The sequence below is a fragment of the Sorex araneus genome, chromosome 11 (assembly GCF_027595985.1).
Source record: "Sorex araneus isolate mSorAra2 chromosome 11, mSorAra2.pri, whole genome shotgun sequence".
Lineage (NCBI taxonomy): Eukaryota > Metazoa > Chordata > Mammalia > Eulipotyphla > Soricidae > Sorex > Sorex araneus.
In genome coordinates, this window is record NC_073312.1 from 35,106,023 (window position 1) to 35,124,553 (window position 18,531).

General features: G+C 39.8%; 1 protein-coding gene across 2 annotated transcripts in view; it reads right to left on the reverse strand.

Annotated features, from left to right (window-relative positions):
* Positions 1 to 17,281, reverse strand: part of HECTD2 (HECT domain E3 ubiquitin protein ligase 2) — a 76,063-nt gene extending 58,782 nt beyond the window's left edge. For both annotated transcript variants that reach the window (XM_055119389.1, XM_055119388.1), the window contains exons 1-2: positions 17,083 to 17,281; positions 2,190 to 2,328 (exon numbers count right to left, since the gene is read on the reverse strand). In XM_055119389.1, coding sequence (XP_054975364.1) covers positions 2,190 to 2,328; positions 17,083 to 17,202 — 259 coding nt within the window. In that variant the 5' untranslated portion in view covers positions 17,203 to 17,281. The remainder of the gene's footprint in view (positions 1 to 2,189; positions 2,329 to 17,082) is intronic.
* Positions 17,282 to 18,531: the final 1,250 nt, after the last annotated feature.

Below are 18,531 nucleotides of genomic sequence, written 5' to 3' on the forward strand. Positions count from 1 at the left end.
ATCAAACCTTTATTTGATGTGTTGATTACAAATATTTTTCCCACTCAGTTAGCTCTCTTATTAGTTTTAGCCTGTGTTTCTTTGCCACGCAGAAGCTCTTTAACTGTATTTTTGATTGTGTTGCCTTTGCCAATGGTATCAGATCACTGAAAACACCTTTGAGGTCCTGTTGGGGCGGAGGGTTGAGGGTTGAGTTAGGGTGGAAAGGGAATGAGAACACTGGTGGAGGGAAGTTGAGCTGGTAGTGGGATTGGTGTTGGAATACTATACGCCTAAAATGCAACTGTCAACTTTGCAAATCATAGTTCCTTAATTTTAAAAATATAGGTTGAGACCCTCTGCTCCTAAAGACTGATTCCAGAGACCTAACACATTTGGGCATCCAGCGCAGCTTCTTACAGCAATGCACTGGGACTGTGAGCTGGGCTACAACTCCACACTGTTCGGGGATGGACCTTTCCTCCCCACCCTGCCTTCCTGCACAGAAAATGGTGGCGGCAGCAACATCCACATGGCAGGAGCCATCTTCTAAGACTTCTAACCCAGAGGTATATGGTTTTTACACTTAGGGCTCCTAGGGAATCATGGGAAGTGGGTGTAACCGGCACGCCCTCGGCCCAGATAAATTTGGAGCTGCTGAGAGTGAAACAGACCCTCTGTGCCTAAAGACATAGATTCCAGAGACCTAACACACTTGGGCATCCAGCGCAGCTTCTTACAGCAATGCACTGGGACTGTAAGATGGGCTATGCAATTTCTGGCAGAATTTTCCCTGGACTTGCGGACGCTGCTTCGTCCGCGCGACTTAACATCTCTCAATTGTCAGCAATGTGAAACGGTTCCTTTTTAACAGGTCTGACTTGGGGGGAAACTCCAAATAATAACAGTGAGTTTTTGTTGAAATATTGAAGGTAATCAAAGTAGCAGCCATTTCTCTGGACTGTGAACTAAGCAACAGCCCCACGCCTGCCGAGAAGAGGAAATATCCCTCTTTCCTGGTTGTTTCCCATTTTCAGGGAGAAACACAGCGTGGCGTCTACCATTCTATGAGGTGTGGGAAGGGGGGTGAGGGGGAAAAAAAAAAGGAAAAGGAAAAAGGGAAAAAAAAAGAGTTACGTACTTGGAGCAGTGGGGCTACATATCTCTTCATTCTCAGCAATGGAAAACTAATTATCAAATGCTTCCTTGGTAGTAGGGCTGTCTTTCTTGGGGGGAAACTCCAACAACAATAGTGAGTTTTGTGTTGAAATATGGAACATAATCAAGGTAAAGAGAAAATGAAGTGAAATTCATCAGTTATATAGTTGGGGTGGGGGGAGGGGGCGTGGAGTATATTGGGGTTTTTGGTGGTGGAATATGGGCACTGGTGAAGGGATGGGTGTTTGAATATTGTATAACTGAGACATAAGCCTGAGAACTTTGTAACTTTCCACATGGTGACTCAATAAAAATTAAAAAAATAAAATAATAAAATAAATAAAAAAATTAAAATATAGGTTGAATTGGTTAAAAAAAAGAATCTAAATTCTTTACTGATCTATCTCTATTTGTTATCTTGGTGAGAGTGATAGGACAGTAATGCTTTATAATATCTGATGTATGGAAAAATGTGCTTCCTCATTTTCCCTTGTATTCTCTCAGATATTTAGTCTTACAGATCAAAGAGTACAGTTTTTTCAAGTTTCCCTAAAAAGCCTTCTGAAAAATTTATTAAATGTGAGAGTAAATTGGTGTATCTGACTCACTATCACATTTATGTCATGTTTCTTTCCTTTAAAAAACCCTTGAGGCTTTTAGGAAGATTTTAGCTTTCAGTGTATTGGTTTTCCTCATTTCATTTTAGGTTTATTTCTAAGAATGTCATATATTTAAACTCTATTCTTCTGACTACTGCTCAAATAAAGAAAATCTGCTGATATCTTGAGAGTGGGTTGGAACTGGCTTCAGAACCAAACTTTCTGATTACTTGTGAGTTTTACAGTTCACTCTGTTTTTCTGAATAACAATCACATAAAAATAATTATTTTATTCTTTCTAAAAATATTATGACATTTCTTTTCTTATTGTATTAACCTACGAAAGCAAATCTGAATAATTAAAACCTATATTTTAAAGCTAGTTTAATGATATACTTTCAAGTCAAGATATATAGACATGTACTTTTAGTAATTATAATTTAAAACATTTACCTTCTTTACCATTCTTGATGTTAGGGAAAACAGGATGGGTAGGTGAACTTTTGTTTTCAGAAACTTCTTTTTTCTGGTTTACAGTTGAAATAACACTGCTAAAAGTGGAAATCTGGCCTTTGGCTCCTCTGTCCAACCCCTAAAAGCAGAAATGTTAACATTATAGCATAATTCCCATTATCTACATCTAGATTACTAGAAATCATAAACATGTAAAACATTTTAATTTGATAACAGATAAAAAAACAAGCATATAAAACTTACTTTTTCTAGGAACAACTCATTTAGCATAAAATGCAAATAGTCATATTGTCTAACTACTAACAAAGAGATAATGGTCATATTGTCTAACCACTTTCAAGCTGATAAAGTTTGGAAAAGGGAATACTAGTATACATTTTATAGGGTTACTGTAAGATAATGTATACAAAATAATTAGCAAATTTCCTTGAACACAGTGCCCTTTCTATTAATATTAATTACTATTTTTAGTTTAATTACTATTTTACTTTTTTTAATGTAGGAGTACTGCTATTTATTCAGCCATTGGTTAAGCTGATTGAATTGGACATGAACTCCACTGTGTGTGTGTATATATATATATACATATATATATTTCTCACACTATATATATATATGTGTGTATATATGTATATATATATTGCTTTTTCAATCAAACCAGGAGATATTCAAGGGTTACTCCTGGCTCTGCACTCAGGTTACTCCTGGTGGTGCTCAGGGTACCATATGGGATGACAGGGCGAACTCAGGTCAGCTGTGTGCAAGGTAAACGCCCTCCCTGCTGTGCTATCTCTTCGGCCCTGCTATTTTACTTGTTTTATATAACACTATTTGATGGGCTTAACAAACTTTAAATTTTACTTTATTGAATCACTATGATATAATTACAAGCTTTCATATTTGAGTTACAATCTCACAAAGATCAAACACCCATCTCTCCACCAGTGCACATTCCCCACCACCAATATTCCTGGTATACCGCCCCCCCTTTCCCCACCCTCCCCCTGCCTCCACAGCAGACAATATTCCCCAAACTCTCTCTCTACTTTTGGACATTATGGCTTGCAACACAGCCACTGAGAGGTCATCATGTTTGGTCCATTATCTACTTTCGGCACACATCTCCCATCCCAACTGATTCCTCCAGCCATCATTTTCTTAGTGATCACTTCTCTATTCCATCTGCCTTCTCCCCTTAGCTCATGAAGCAGTCTTCCAGCTATGGGGCAATCCTCCTGGCCCTTGTATCTATTGTCCTTGGGTGTCACTCTCATGTGATGTTCTTCTATACTCCACAAATAAGTGCAGTCCTTCTATGTCTGTCTCTCTCTTTATGACTCATTTCACTTAGCATGATACTCTCCATGTCTATCCATTCATAAGCAAACTTCATGACTTCATCTCTCCTAACATTTGCATAGTATTCCATTGTGTAGATGTACCAAAGTTTCTTTAACCAGTCATCTGTTCTAGGGCACTTCGGTTGTTTCCAGATTTTGGCTGTTGTGAACAGTGCTGCAATGAACATAAAGGTACAGATGTCATTTCTCCTGTGATTTTTTGCATCCTCGGATATATTCCCAGAAGTGGTATTGCGGGGTCATATGAAAGCTCAATTTCTAGTTTTTGAAGGACTGTCGATACTGTTTTCCAGAAAGGCTGGACCAGTCAGTGAAAGAGTGGACCAACAGTGAAAGAGTGTCCCTTTTTCCTCACATCCACACCAGCACTGGTTGCTTAGTTCTTTTGAAAGTGTGCCAGTCTCTATGGTGTGAGATGATATCTCATTGTTTTGATATGCATCTTCCTGATGACTATCAATGTGGAGCATTTTTTCATGGGCCTTTTGGCCATTTAACAAGCTTTTTTTTTTTTTTTGGCTTCTTGGGTCACACCTGGCGATGTGCAGGGGTTACTCCTGGCTTTGCACTCAGGAATTACTCCTGGCGGTGCTCAGGGGGGACCATATGTGATGCTGGGAATTGAACCCGGGTCGGCCGCATGCAAGGCAAATGCCCTACCCACTGTGCTACCATTTCAGCCTCTATCAAGCATTTTAATAGTTACAATGCATCTAACACTTTACCCACTGATTCACTGAAGGTTTTCTCAGCTTCTGATGTAACTTTAAAAGTTCAGATAAAGAGTAAACCCTTTAAAGTTCATATTTTTCTAAGCATTATGATTGTACTTTGAGTTTACTAGGATTGAAAAATATCTAGTAATAGTGCTATGTACTTACTATGTACTTAGCCCTAAGCACACTTAATAAAGATATTTATGCACACTTAATAAAGAATCTCCCTATAGCATAGAGCCCATCCAGACATACACTTTTTATATCCATAAAATAAGAACTATGAGGTCAAATGCATGAACTTTATTTTATAATTTACAAATTTTATATAACCTATGTTCAACAGAAAGTTCAAACATAATTTCTAAACATCTAGAAAAGCAACTGATATTCAAAAGGCAAAACTGAGAATTGCTGGATATAGCCCCAAAACATACAACAATGTGATCAACAATGTTAAATTAATGTTAGAGTAGTTAGGTTCCAAAAGTGCCTGCTGAAATGAGCATCTAAGAAATTTTGGGACAATGGAGACAGAAGATTCAGAGGAATGATGGCAGCAAAAACTGTATGAAATGAATCTGCAAAATGAATTGGTAGTTAGGAAATGAAAGCAACAAGCAGGGATTTCTCTATCTAGAAGTTTTATAGACGGAGAGTAAGGGCAGTGGATAGAAGGGTACAAAAGTATGAGAAAAGATACATTAAATATCTCACAATTTAAATCCAGTGTTCTCTATTTAAACTGCCTTATTTCACAGTCCACATAGCATTACTGCTATTCTTTTGCTCATTCTTTTGCTCATGGACTGGAGTAAGACTGGGTACTCAACAAATGGCAGCTATTACCTAAAGGGTGATGATGCTTCTTACTACGTCAACCAGAGGGTTTTTCGTATTTTAGATGGAGGAATATAGAAAACTATGATCTACCAAGAAGGATAGACAGAAGCAGTGTCTGTTCCTATTACTTTCTGGCTCTGAACTATGTGTCTCTTCCAATAAATCTCCTTTTCCAAAAGGATATAAGTATTCTGACTTTCTCTTCCTTGTAATAAAAAAAGCCTAAGCAACATGGGAAAATAATTCCTGATGTAATACCGTAGCTGCTTTTAAGAGATTGTGCTCTTGATACAAGATGCTTGAGCTGCCAGGGAATTAATCATAGACAGTTTCATAGGCTGACAGTGGACAATAGATTAATGAAAGCAAATCCTTAAAAGCAATTGTCCCCTACCAGCTTTCACAAGATAAGTCTTATATATAAAACTTTCATGAAGAAAAATAGGGCAGCATTTATGCAAAGATAAAAGGATAACTAAAAATTAGAGACCCAAACCAAGAAGTTCTCTGGTGTTGATACAATACTAAAGGTTACAGAAAATTACTCTACAAGTCACTTATTACATCTGGTTTCCTGAGAAGTTTTGAAAATGTTATCTCTGAATCCTACAGCACACTCAAGATGAAGTCCTGGAATGTGGCCAGCCTGCAAACAGTGGGCTGGATGTGTTGAAGAATAGATAGTAGCAGGATACTCAACCAGCTGTTAAAGACCGATGATAAGTACAAATAGAGAACTCAGAAGGTAAAAAAATATATTTTTTCAGGGTTTGGAATGTGGCTCAGTAGTAGAACACAAGCTTTTCATGCATGAAGCCCTGGTTAAATCCTTTGACACTGAAAAACAATTTTAAAAACTCCTGAGTGGGCAGGGAATACAGCTTAGTACAGCATTTGTACAGCATTTTCCCTGCATGGCAAGACCCAGGTTTGACTCCTGGTACCACATGATGCTCATAGAGCATCAACAGGTATGGTCCAATAAACAAATAAAAAAAATTTTGTTGATTTGGAAAAACCTCTGAGTACTTTCAAGCAGGCATATTAAATAGAAGACTAATCAAACTAATCAAAGAGCATATATCAGAAGGGCTTAATATGAAACTCAAGGGTAGGTTTTTCGATGTGTGACCACACAAATTATATGTAAGATTATAATGTAATTTCAATTTTTAATAGAAAAATACCTAGTAATACCTGTTCTACTCCAGGTCTTACATAAAATAAAAAAATTATTTAACTTCATTTTAAATTTTAATGTATAACTTCCTAGTTTTAACCTTTACCAAGGAACAGGCTACATGATACATCTGAGCTAAATTTCTTACTTTTTTATCATGTTTTTACCAAATCCTAAGAAAATGTATCTATGATTTTTCATGATAGTTTTTACTTAAAGTTCCCAACAGCTATTACATTCACAATTATCATAAAATTTATTTTGATTAGTCTCTGTCCTCAAATAGGTGTCTTAGAAAACATTTTGTTATACATTCTAAAATAATAATTGATAGAATAATTATTGGCTTTGTCCCCTCATAAAACACCTTTTATTCATTTATATTTTGTATTTATGTTTCCTTTATTAAATGTTATGACTATTCTTCAAAGAACAGATAAGTAGAGTATAGTGAAGAAATCTTAATTTTTTAATTGCGTTAAGAAGTTATATCCAGGTAGTATCTTCAGTGATGAGTCTTATCTTGATTCCAAGTCTCCACAGTTAATCCCCATCTTTTTTTTTTTTGTAATATGGCACCAACAAAGTGAATACTTTGTGTAAAGCTACCTATGTATCTCCAGTCTTCACTGTAGCCTTATGACTCCTGTATCCCTCATATAGTGAGCACCTCCTGTGTAATTTTGAAAGGTATCCCCTCTGTCTTCCGTTGCTTAGAATCCTGAAGGTCCAGTTCACTCTGACCATGTCCACAGCTATGTTTGATATCTCACCTCTCAGGGCACTCAATATTTAGCCCTCCAACTGGAGCCAACAGAATGAAACACATTTTAAAGCCATAGTATCTCACTATATTTGTCTCTTAATTAAAATACTTTAATCACACAAACTTCTATGTCTATGAAATTCATTATTCATATGTATTAAACTACTAGGGCTTTGCAAATAAACTGAAAATGCTTGCATTTTAAACTGTATCAAGTGAAAGCAAATGTCAGATAGATCATACTGACAGTAGATTGATTTAGTGGAGACAGTATACTACAAATGCATATGCACATAGGCTTTACAGAGAGCCTTGCATACAAAGTTGTCATGGTGGGCTCAGCCACCAGAAAACATCTAGAAAAATATGGTCACTGTCATGTATGAGAAAAAATATTTATACATAAACTTAAGAAAGTATAAATTATTGGGCACTCTATAATCAACATGTATCTATTTAGAAAATTCAGCTGATGTAAAATTGATGTTATCAATAATGCAAATCAATAATGCAAATCAAAAAAGCATTAATGGCTACAGTAAAAGGGAAAAACAACATATTATATAGTAATTCTCTTATTTTCGGCTCTTAGGACACCTTTATATTTAAAAACTGGCACTGTGTGTATGCACTAAATCCTTCCATAAAAATGAACTTTATTTGCAATTCAATAAAACATTTGATGGAAAAACTTTCCCATGCCAAAACAATTTATGAGAATAATGTTATTGTTTACAATTCACAAAACTTTTAAAAGATATCTAATTTCATATGACAATCGGATTCTGCATTCAATTTGTTTCAATTTCACATGTGATGTAGCCTCAGGAAAACAACACCATACACTTGAGAGAAAGCTTGAATATGTGAAGTAACATACTATAGCATCATTATAAAATTTGTAATCTCAGAACCTCAAAAGGGATATAGATGACTACACTCTGAAGATTGATATGGTAGGGATAAATAGCAATTAGAACTAAGAATGAATAAAATGAAATGAATAAAAAATTAAATCTTGGTAAAAGAAGTCACATAAATCTGCACTAATACAGCTATTAACCACCTGTGAACATTGCAGAGATGAAACATACGAGATCCAAATTGAGAAATACAGTAAGTATAAATAAAACACTTCTAAACTAGTAACATAAAAAAGAGGTAAAGTATCTTACTAAGTGTCTATATTGACTATATGTTGAAAATACACTAAAATTAACTATATCTCTATTTTTATTATTTAGAGAGGGGGAAGGACTCCTAAGCAACTCTCAGAAGATCCAGAGGCCCTTTACAGTAGTTCCAAGATGACAGGACCAGTGGTTTAATGTGAGGCCTGAAGATGTGATGCTGCTTGAGCCCTGTGGTACCAGGGATTACCTTGGTCACCCCAGCAATGCTGGGAGCCTCCAGGGCTACACCCAATAATGTTTGGATACCGTATGATGCTGGGGCTAGAACTGAGTTGGCTGCATGCCATAATGCACCCTAACTTCTGCACTATCGCTCAAGCCCATATTTTTATTCTTTGTATACTTAACTCACTTATAAAATTAAGATTTCTTCACTGTACTCGACTTATCAGTTTGTCCTTTGAATAGTCATAAGATTTAATAAAGGAAACATAAATATAAAATAGCTGTTAGAAAATTTTTAATCACCTATGAATTCATATTATATTTCAACTGTACAGACCTGATAGAAAAGATGAAAATTTTAATTACCTATGTGATTCATAATGTATTTCAATGGGATGAGAACACACTTTTCTAAAGTAAATCCAATCCAACATAGAATCCTTAAGAAAACAACAGAATTATTACTCTGACTCATAAATGCTTTCCATCATATTGAAGAAGAAATTTGTTGGAAAGGCAACAAACAAAGCTTATGAGATATCTCAAAGAATAAAAATGAATTTCTTTTGATAAGTGTAAAGGAACAATGCAAGTCTGTATAAACTGTTGCCCATACCCCACTTATTTTCAAAACCCAAAGATGAATTTTTGTTTGGTTTTGGGCCACATCCAGGGGTTCTCAAGACTTACTTCAGGTTCTGTGCTCAAGGATCTCTCTTGGTGGGCCTGGGGGACCAAATGGGGTGTTAGGAATAGAACTTGGGTTGGTCATATGTAAGGTGATACCTGCTGCACTATTGCTCTGGCCCCTGAGTGATGAATATTTTGACAACAGAATAAATATCCCTGACATCAATCATATCAAGCATTTATTCTTCAGCTTCAAGGAGCCCAGGGGCTACCTGTGATGCATGAAAAACTAATTTTACAAAAGAGGGTATAGCGATTTTCTGAGATACCAAGTAAAGGTCACTGTGCCAAAAGACTGCTGAAGAATTGTACATTTACATGCTGAGTTAAAATAAAAAACACCTAAGATACTCTTATTTTCCAGTTTTTAAAATAAACTGACCTGAACTACCAGTTAGGGCCACATCAGATGAGAAATCTCACTTATACTTAGCTTCTAGGGAGTCTATTTTAAGCACTGTTACTGTGTAAAAATATTTTTCCTTTTTCACATCTTTTTTTAAAAAAAGAGTTCCCTATTAGGATAGTGGATAAGAAAATCAGAAGAGCTAAAAAATTCTCTACATTCTTCCTTTAAGTTGTGAAAAGTTAGTTACCTCAAGGTGAGAACTTTCCTCTTAATAACACCAACTCTTGTGGAATTAATTCTTTTAAGTAATATAAACCACACCTCTCAAAGCAAACTAGGGAATATGGATGTGGTTTCTGAAACCAAGGTTTAACACTAAGACAGTCACAATGCCACTGATCTTATAAACAAAAATTAAAAATTAGCACTACTTACTATATTTTTAAGTTAGTTCTGAAGGTCAGAAAACAATGCAGCCTCACAGAAAAGCAAGGTGGCAGAGGCAATTTTATTCATTTATTTTATAACATTAGAGAAGCATTAGGTAAATTAATCTTCATAAATTTCTACATATCTATTCATCAGTCCATCTAGCTAAATGTGTGATTTGACACAGCCACAATCTTTGGCCATTTTGTTTAAAATAAATAAAGAAATAAATCTGGAGCTGTGGAGAGAGTTCAATGGCTAGGAGCCCTGAGTTTGATCGCCAGCACCATGTGCAATTAAAAATATAAATATGATATTCATTGTATCACTGTCACCCCGTTGCTCATCAATTTGCTCAAGTGGGCCCGCTTGAGCAAATCGATGAGCAATGGGATAACAGTGACAGTGAAATATGATATGATATATTATAATGTATATATAAATATTATATGTATTTCATAATACATTATTAATATCAAGCACCAAGGTGAGAACAGCTCCTGAACACTGTCAGGGGTGTACCCAAAACCAACCAATCAAACAAACAACCCAAAACAAAATAACTGATTCAAAACCAAGTTAGTTTGAAATACAGCACTCTTTAGTGACTGGATTCAAATTTCAAATTGACTATTCAACTTAGCTGAATTAGTCAAAGTTCAATAGTTTCTATTTTTAACAAGCAAGTTCATATATTACACTCATTTCCCACAAAATATTTTTGACTGCTTCCTGAATTGCAACAAATCACAAAAATCAAGTTAGGAATAGCTATTTATTCATATAAATCTTAGCAGTCTAATATAATACAAGAGGGGATCCTTCACTCTTAGAGTAAATTACACCAAGAAAAAATACGGAAATCAAAGCTTCACAGAGTTTTCTCAGATCCACCCACCTTCTCACTCATCTTCTGCTGATCTTTCTCTATTCTCTCATCCTTAACTCTAACTAAAAATAATCAAGTTAATTCCTAAACATTATGCTAAAATAAGCTGCTATTCTGGCAACGTCAGCTGTATCCCCTTTACAAAGCTATTTCCTCTTCACAAAGAAACTCATCTGAACCCAGCAAAACACCAGCCCTGAAAAATCTCACAAGGAAGTGATATCCTAATTCAGAGAGGATGAGTTGAGAGTGGGGAAGAGAGATGGTTGATAAAGGCAATGCACAATAGGTTCTGAAGCATCATAACAGGAGGCTGTAAAGCAACGCAGCAAAGCCATAGAACATGAACTGAGGGGAGGGCTGGCTTATAGTATTCACCTATAGATGTTGGTTTGCAATAATACTATCTAAAAATAAGTGCTGACTGCTTCAAGGTTCTTTTCTAAATGCTTTACGTGTATTAATTTAGTGTTTTAAGCTACTCTACAAGGTAGGTTCTAAGACTATTTTTCCTGTTTTATGAAAGGAAGTTATAAACAGCAAAGCAATTTCACTCTTGACACTCTTTTGGAGTTTCACAACTTACAATGACCACTTTCATAATGACAGTTTTCCTGCAAGCGTGTTCTAACACCTTGAATTAATCACAAATGGGAGTGAAATCAGAAACTACATAAAGGTTCTGCACCTTAAAAACTGGACAGTCTAGATCCCACTCAAAATTAGATACCTTAGGTAAATATTAAGAGTAATAGCCTTCCAATTCCATGTGCTAAGATTCTTACACTATTTTCAATAAGATTGCTTTATTTTACATAGAACTTAATGATTTATTCTTATCACAATCAAAACAATCTGATACCCACAAACACACCTTTCTCTCCCATAACAGTATTCTCTCCAGTGACAAGTAGTTCTATCTCTTCAACAATATTGCTTCTGGACCACTTTTCTCAAATGGAAACACTGCAGGTTATTTGAAGCACATGGCCTCTGACCTCAGATACAGGCTATCTAAAATAAGGGAAAAGCACAAGCCTCGAGTCAGAAAAATCTCCACATTAAACCAAACTTCCTAGAGATTTCACCAACTGGCAAAGTATATATAACACCTGACTCTCTTCCATGAAATGGGACCAGTACCTTTGCCATCCCAGTGGTGGTGATACAAATGTTTGGGGATATAATTAACTGAATAAATGAAATATGGAAAATGCTTAATATAGATTTGGTACTAGAATTTATTTATGCTAGTAATAAGTAGTCCACATACATGTATACAGCATATTTTTAAATATCTGTGGTTTATTAAATTGCTCAAATGCCTGTGCCACTATCTCTGCCAGTCCTTTCTATCTCACCTTTTCTTTTGAAAATAAAGGATAAGGACTGGGGATGTGACTCAGCAGTAGTGTTTGCACCTTGCATGTGTGAAGCTCTGGGTTCAATTCTTGGCACTGAATAAATAAATAATAATAAAATTTAAAAACATAAAGGAAAAATGCAATAGAGATGAACAGAATTTATGTATGTTCACACACACATAATGTTTTCTAGATGCTGTTCCTTGAACTGCCTTCTGACATAAATACTTTCTCTCAGATAAATTGTCTGGAAATTTGAAGATCCATTTTCTTCATTAATCTTCCTTGTGTTTATTAGGAGCCACAAGTAAATTCTTGCATCCCTGACACATCATGCCCTGGCCACTCCACCCTGGCTGGTATCTGCCCATCATCATAGGTACAGACCACAAACCTCCTCCCTTCACCTTCTTTCTCTAACTCTAATCCACCTACTTCTAGTTAAAAAATTCAAGTGACTTCCCACTAATCACAGAAAAAAAAATGTCCACACTTTTCTACCTACTGCTCTAGCTCCAGGCCCCATGCAATCATACTTACCTCCCACCAGCTCACAGCAAGCTTCCATGGGGCTTGCTTTATTATTCCCCAATTCTTCCCTTTCAGCCTTGTTCATGTTGTTTTCCCCACTAAATTACTTTTTCCCCCCGCTTACTTTTCCCTGCCCAAATCCTATATTCCTTCTATGGCTAGTCAGCCTTAATACTTATCTATATTCCAGATCTTTCTGCACACATGAATTTCCTCCCTCTGGTTTTCTATAGAGCAAATGTTTCTGTGGCTTGTTGTGGCATTTGCATATTGTTTTGCTTTGTTGTTCTCAAGTGTCTTGCCAGCATTGCCTAACCCAAGACAGGAACTTTTATTTTCAACCATATCTTTGCAGCATCTGGCCAAAGATATGGTCAAAGATATTGAAGCTATTAACAATAACTAACAATAGCTTCAATAACTGATAGTACATTTTGACCCAGCAGCTCCATCAAGCCCACTTTTACATACCTGATACAATGTATATAAAATCATTCCTTTTACTCACTTCCTATCAAATCCTTTCCAGGCATATTACGCTTTCCCTCAAGCTCTTCTTCCTTTAATCTTCCACCAACTTGACAAGCTTCTTCACCTGCATGATTTACAAACTTACCTTCCAAATCCAAAACTGATATCTATTTCCTTTTGCCTCCTTGACCAAGGAAGTCTAGCTCTTTTTGAACCCACTTCTTTCTATACTACCCATCCTTGTCCCTCTTCCTTTCACCTGATTCAAGTGCTAAAGTATTCATTTAAACTCATACTTGTCAGTTACTCCTGCTCCTTCTTCAACCATATTTTCCTTCACTATTCACCACACTATCCCTAACATCTGAATTACATCAGCAATTGTTCACTCTATATTATCATCCTCAGCAAATTCTATAGTATTAGCACCTCCACCCCCTACACTATTTCAAATCCTTTCTTTTCCTCTACCCTGTGACATGTGTTATAATCTCTCCATAGCAGCAAGGCAAAATCTGAAACACTGGTTGTCCTCTGAGAACTCTATCTTGAGTCACTTGAGTATCTGACTTAGAAGCTCTTAAACTGCCATTACTCTCCATTCTCCTACCACCTCTGATTTCTGTCTGCCTTCTCTCACACATCTAATCCTTTGCAAATGCTTTCCGGTCCATTTCAAATGCTGTTCCATAAACAAAATAGACTTAGGATAATGGAGTTAAATATAGATTCTGTGAGCTTCTAATTCAGTTTAAAGACCTCAATTTACAGTTTTCGCTACACTCAGGAAATTTTTAAAAATACAAAAGGATGCCTGATCCTGCATTTAGGCCAGAACACAACATATTTCAAAGTTTCCAGGTAGTTCTGCATCTAAGAATAGAAAAACAATGTCTGAAAATCAGGTCTTTAACATGCTCCTAAGGTATCTGCCATTGGTTAGGTTCCAGACAATTACATCAGGCTTCCTTCACACATAGATTTTAGGATAATTTTCCAGATGCTCTCTCCAAGATCCTCAATCTCACCCATGTACCTTTCTTTAAATTTCCAGGACATATCTCATCTCCTCAAGCTTAATAACGGTCTTCATCATCTGGCCAGCTTCTTGTTTTAATGAAACATCATTCTAGATATGTTCCATACTACAAAATGTGTGGCTGCTACAGTAATTTTTAGTAAAAAGCTAGCACTATGAGGCTACATTAATTGAGTTGTAATCTCTACACAGAACAATGTACATGGGATAAAAAGAATTGCTAAAATTATTCAAAGGGGTAAACAAAAGTTATTGACCACAATCACATTTTTAAACGTAGCTAAATACTCAATATAATGCACAAGGAGGTTGAGAAACAACCAAACAGGCAATATGCTGTCTTCCCAAGTCCACTCCACCTTCCCAGTCATTCCCCACCTACCAGGAGCTCAGTAGTCCCAACACCCAGGCTTTCTTGCCTCTGGAGAATCAAGAACACACCCGCTTGTCCTATGCTTTCATTGCTCAGAATTTCAGCTCTGAAAATCTCCCTTTGACACACACATATTTGTTAATAAATCTCTCTCTCTCTCTCTCTCTCTCTCTCTCTCTCTCTCTCTCTCTGTTCTTCAAACTCTTGCTGCAAACCTGAGAGGGAGGAAATCTTTTTTTTTTCTGTCTTAAGTGAAACACACACACACACACACACACACACACCACGCGCGCGCCAGACTCCTGTCAATTTAAAGAAGAGCCACAAATTGTGAACACCATTTCAAAATGTTATAAAAATAATGCTGCCAGCCCTGAAAGACCCTGCAAAGCACCCAAAATTGCCTCCAGATCTCAAGTGTTTCTATGCATCCTCTTTTAATTTCACCTGTTGTTTCAAGGTTTAATGCAAGATTTTTGTAAAAAAAAAAAACAACTTCCTGAATTCTATTTTAAGTTTGACCAGTAGTATAAATTCATAATCCTTTATTCACAATTCCAAAATCCTGTAGGTTCTTCAAATGAAAAAGTTTTTGGGACTCACTTGATCACAAAATATGTATCTGACCTTAAACTCTGAGCAACCGACCTGATTGGAACAAATATGAAGCTTCCTTATATGCATTGCATTTACCTCATTCCATCTCACTGTAATTTCAAATATGCTTGATTGTGAGGAATGGGTCAGAACCACACTGTGGCTACTGTGTATAATATATCTATAAACTAAAGCTCCTTATATGCATTGCATTTACCTCATTCCATCTCACTGTAATTTCAAATATGCTTAATTGTGAGGAATGGGTCAGAACCGCACTGTGGCTACTGTGTATAATATCTATAAACTCTCTAAAATCTGGAGGAAAGACTTCTGACTCCCAATACCAGCCCCAAGGGTTTTACATATTACAGACACATGTCTATACTAGGTCCATTTCTACAAGATTTCCCCACACACACCCCTTAAATTTTTCAGTTAGACAGAGACAAATATGTTCTGGGGATGGTACTCACTTAAAGACCTAAACCCACTCATGCAGCTGTTCCTGTAAGTATATGTATATGCTGTTTGAAACAACTGACTTACAAATGAACTGCTGAAACACGACCAATTTGTGGGTTGGCACTACATATAGACCTCCAACAACCTCTGAAAGTCTCCGCTGGGTCTGCAAGCAACTGGGCAGCAAATTCCTTCAACGCACGTCCCAGTCAAATGAAAAGGAGGGATAAGGAGGCAGCAAGAGGATGTAGATAACAACCGATTGTCATCTTGGTGACTGCTCTCATTTTTTCCCCCCACATTTCACGCACTCCACACTGCGGCACCCACAACAGAAAAAGCAATTTTTCAGTTATCGGTTCTTAAGACATTTTCCCCGAAACCTACCTAATCAAACATTATTCCTAATACTCATATTTGAAAGCAGAGTGGGCTATTTTAGTAGGTTCTTAGTCATTTAAGAGGGAGGTTTTACGAAACGAATTCAAGTGGGAATAGAATACAATGGATCGTGTTCTCTAAACTTTTACTATTCTGTCACGCACTGCGGCAGGTCAAGTCATGGTCTGTAAAACGGACGAAAGCAAAACTTTCCGGCAGGAGTGAAGATGTCAAATCAAAATCGCAGAATGGGGTTCGGTTACAAAGTGCCACTGTCATCATAACCAGCAGTAAAAACGGGGAAAGGAGGTGGTGGTGGGGGGAAATGTGCGGGAGGGGGGTGCTGTCCCATGACATCATCTGGCAGCATGCAGTTTGAAGCCTTGACAGCGCCCTCCGAATCATCCCTTAGAAAACCCAGCTGCGAAAGCATCTCCGTGAAGCTTCCAGAACTCGAGTTGAAATAAAAGGTTAAAAAAGCCTCCCCACCTGACGTCACATGTCTGTACCATAGGAAAAGAGAAAACCCTCGCCCAGGCGTCTCCCTCCCACCACCCCAACCGCGCCGCAAAGGTCACCATTAAGCGACAACTCGCGGCCGCGAGTCGGTTTGGTCCGCAGGGGGAAGGGAAAGACACGCGAAGGAAAAGGATGGTGGTGGGGGGGGGGGTGCAATCCCCGCGCCCCCAAAGCTGCAGGCATGCACCTCAGGGGGAAACCCACTCCCGCCTCCCCACACCTTATCTCTCCCTCCAACGGGGGGGCCTTTTTTCTTTAGAAAAAGTGGGGGTCCCCCGCCCACCAGGAAATGATGGAGCGTGGCCATCGGAAGCGGCCACCTCGATATTTCCCGAGGATGAAAGGCACAAAAAAGAAAGAGAGAAAGAAAGAAAATCCCCAAAGTGTTCCCACGAGGCACAAACTCCGCGATCTCCGCCCGACGCGGGGCGACTCGTTGGCTCCCGGGGAGGAGCGGCGCGATCTCCGCCCGTCCCTCGCCCGCCCGGGTCCCCCCCCGGCCGACGGCAGCCGTCGGGGCGCCCCCGTCCAGCCCGACCCGCGGCACCTACCGCAGTGGCGCCGGCGGCCGCGAGGGGCGGCTGCTTGTCGCGCTCGGCTTCCTTGGCTTTCCTCTCCTCGGGCGCGGCCGGCGGCGCGGCGGCCGCGGACCCCCGACCCGCCTCACTCATGTCGGGACCGGGGCGGCTGCAGCGAGAGGCGGCGGCGGCGGCGGCCGGGCTGCTGCGGGCTCTGCCGCGAGAGGGCTCTGGGCCGCCGCTCCCCGCGCCGCGCCGCCGCTCTGCCCCCGCCGCGCCAGGCCCCGCCCCGCCGCCGCCCCCGCGCGGCCGCAGCCCCGAGCCCGGCCTCCGCCCGCCGCGCGCCCCGCCGCCGGGAACCCGGCCCGGCCGGCGCTGGCGCGGGGTCGCCGCCTCCCCCTCGCCCGGGCCCGGGGCCCCGAACGCGGCTACCGCGGCGGCCGCCGGGCCGCCATATTGTTGGCCGCCGGTCGCCCGAGGTGGCGAGGAAGGCGACGGCCGGCCGGACGCTGAGGAGCGTCGGGGGTCGGCGGGCAGCCGGGCAGCCGGGCGAGGCTGGCGAGGGGCCTCGGGTGCTTAGACTGTGCCCACGGAAGACGTGTTGGGTCGGGCTCCCGCCAGGGTCGCCTGCGTTCGCGGGGGTCGGGGCGGGCGGCCCTTTCCTCCCCTGGCCCCGGGGTCTGGTCTTGTCCCCGCCATCCCCTGCCCGCGCGTCCCGAGGAGACGGCCTTTCTCTCCCTGACCCTTTTCCTTCACGCCGTGGTCAGCCCCTCCCCCTCCCCCCAGCGAAGAGCCTGGTGGGAGTGTGTGCGGGGGGCTGTGGGGTGAGGTTCCAACCTTGCCCCCACTCAGGGCAGGGTGAGGACTTGGCGGCCAGGCCACACTTTTCCATTCCCGTTTCCCCTCTGGACGGCCAAATCCGCCTCCCCCGCTCGTCCCCACGCGCCTGCAGCCGGCTCCCTCCCAGCATCCTCTAGCTGCCTCCTTATCCCTTTTTTTGTTCCTTTCCGTTTATAAGTTACAGATGGACAGACCCAAACTCTGCTGCATAATCCTTAATGTCAACTCATTATAAAATATGGGTACGCACTGAGGAGGAAAGCTCTTAATCATGATATTAAAACAACACCCCACCCCCAGCCCCAAGTCACAGAGACAATTTCCTTTTCCTTTCCTTACCGCCCCCTCCTTTTCCCTTGCTCAGTCTACTGGAGCGACTGAGACACCTGCTGATCTAAGAGAGGGAAGGAGGAACAATGAGCCGCGTCGCCTATTAAATAGGAAAAAGAGGAATTTCTCACATTCAGATCGTCTGGTTTTTAGCTTGTGAATTAGTTATTTGATGCCCAGATACAGATAGAAGAACCAAAAATACCTCTACCCCAAGCCTAAAGGTGGCCTTTGTGTTATCTAGAGTTTTACGTAACTGTTATTAGCATGCTATTAGTACTAGTTACAGGGAATTATTGAGGTGAGGTTACA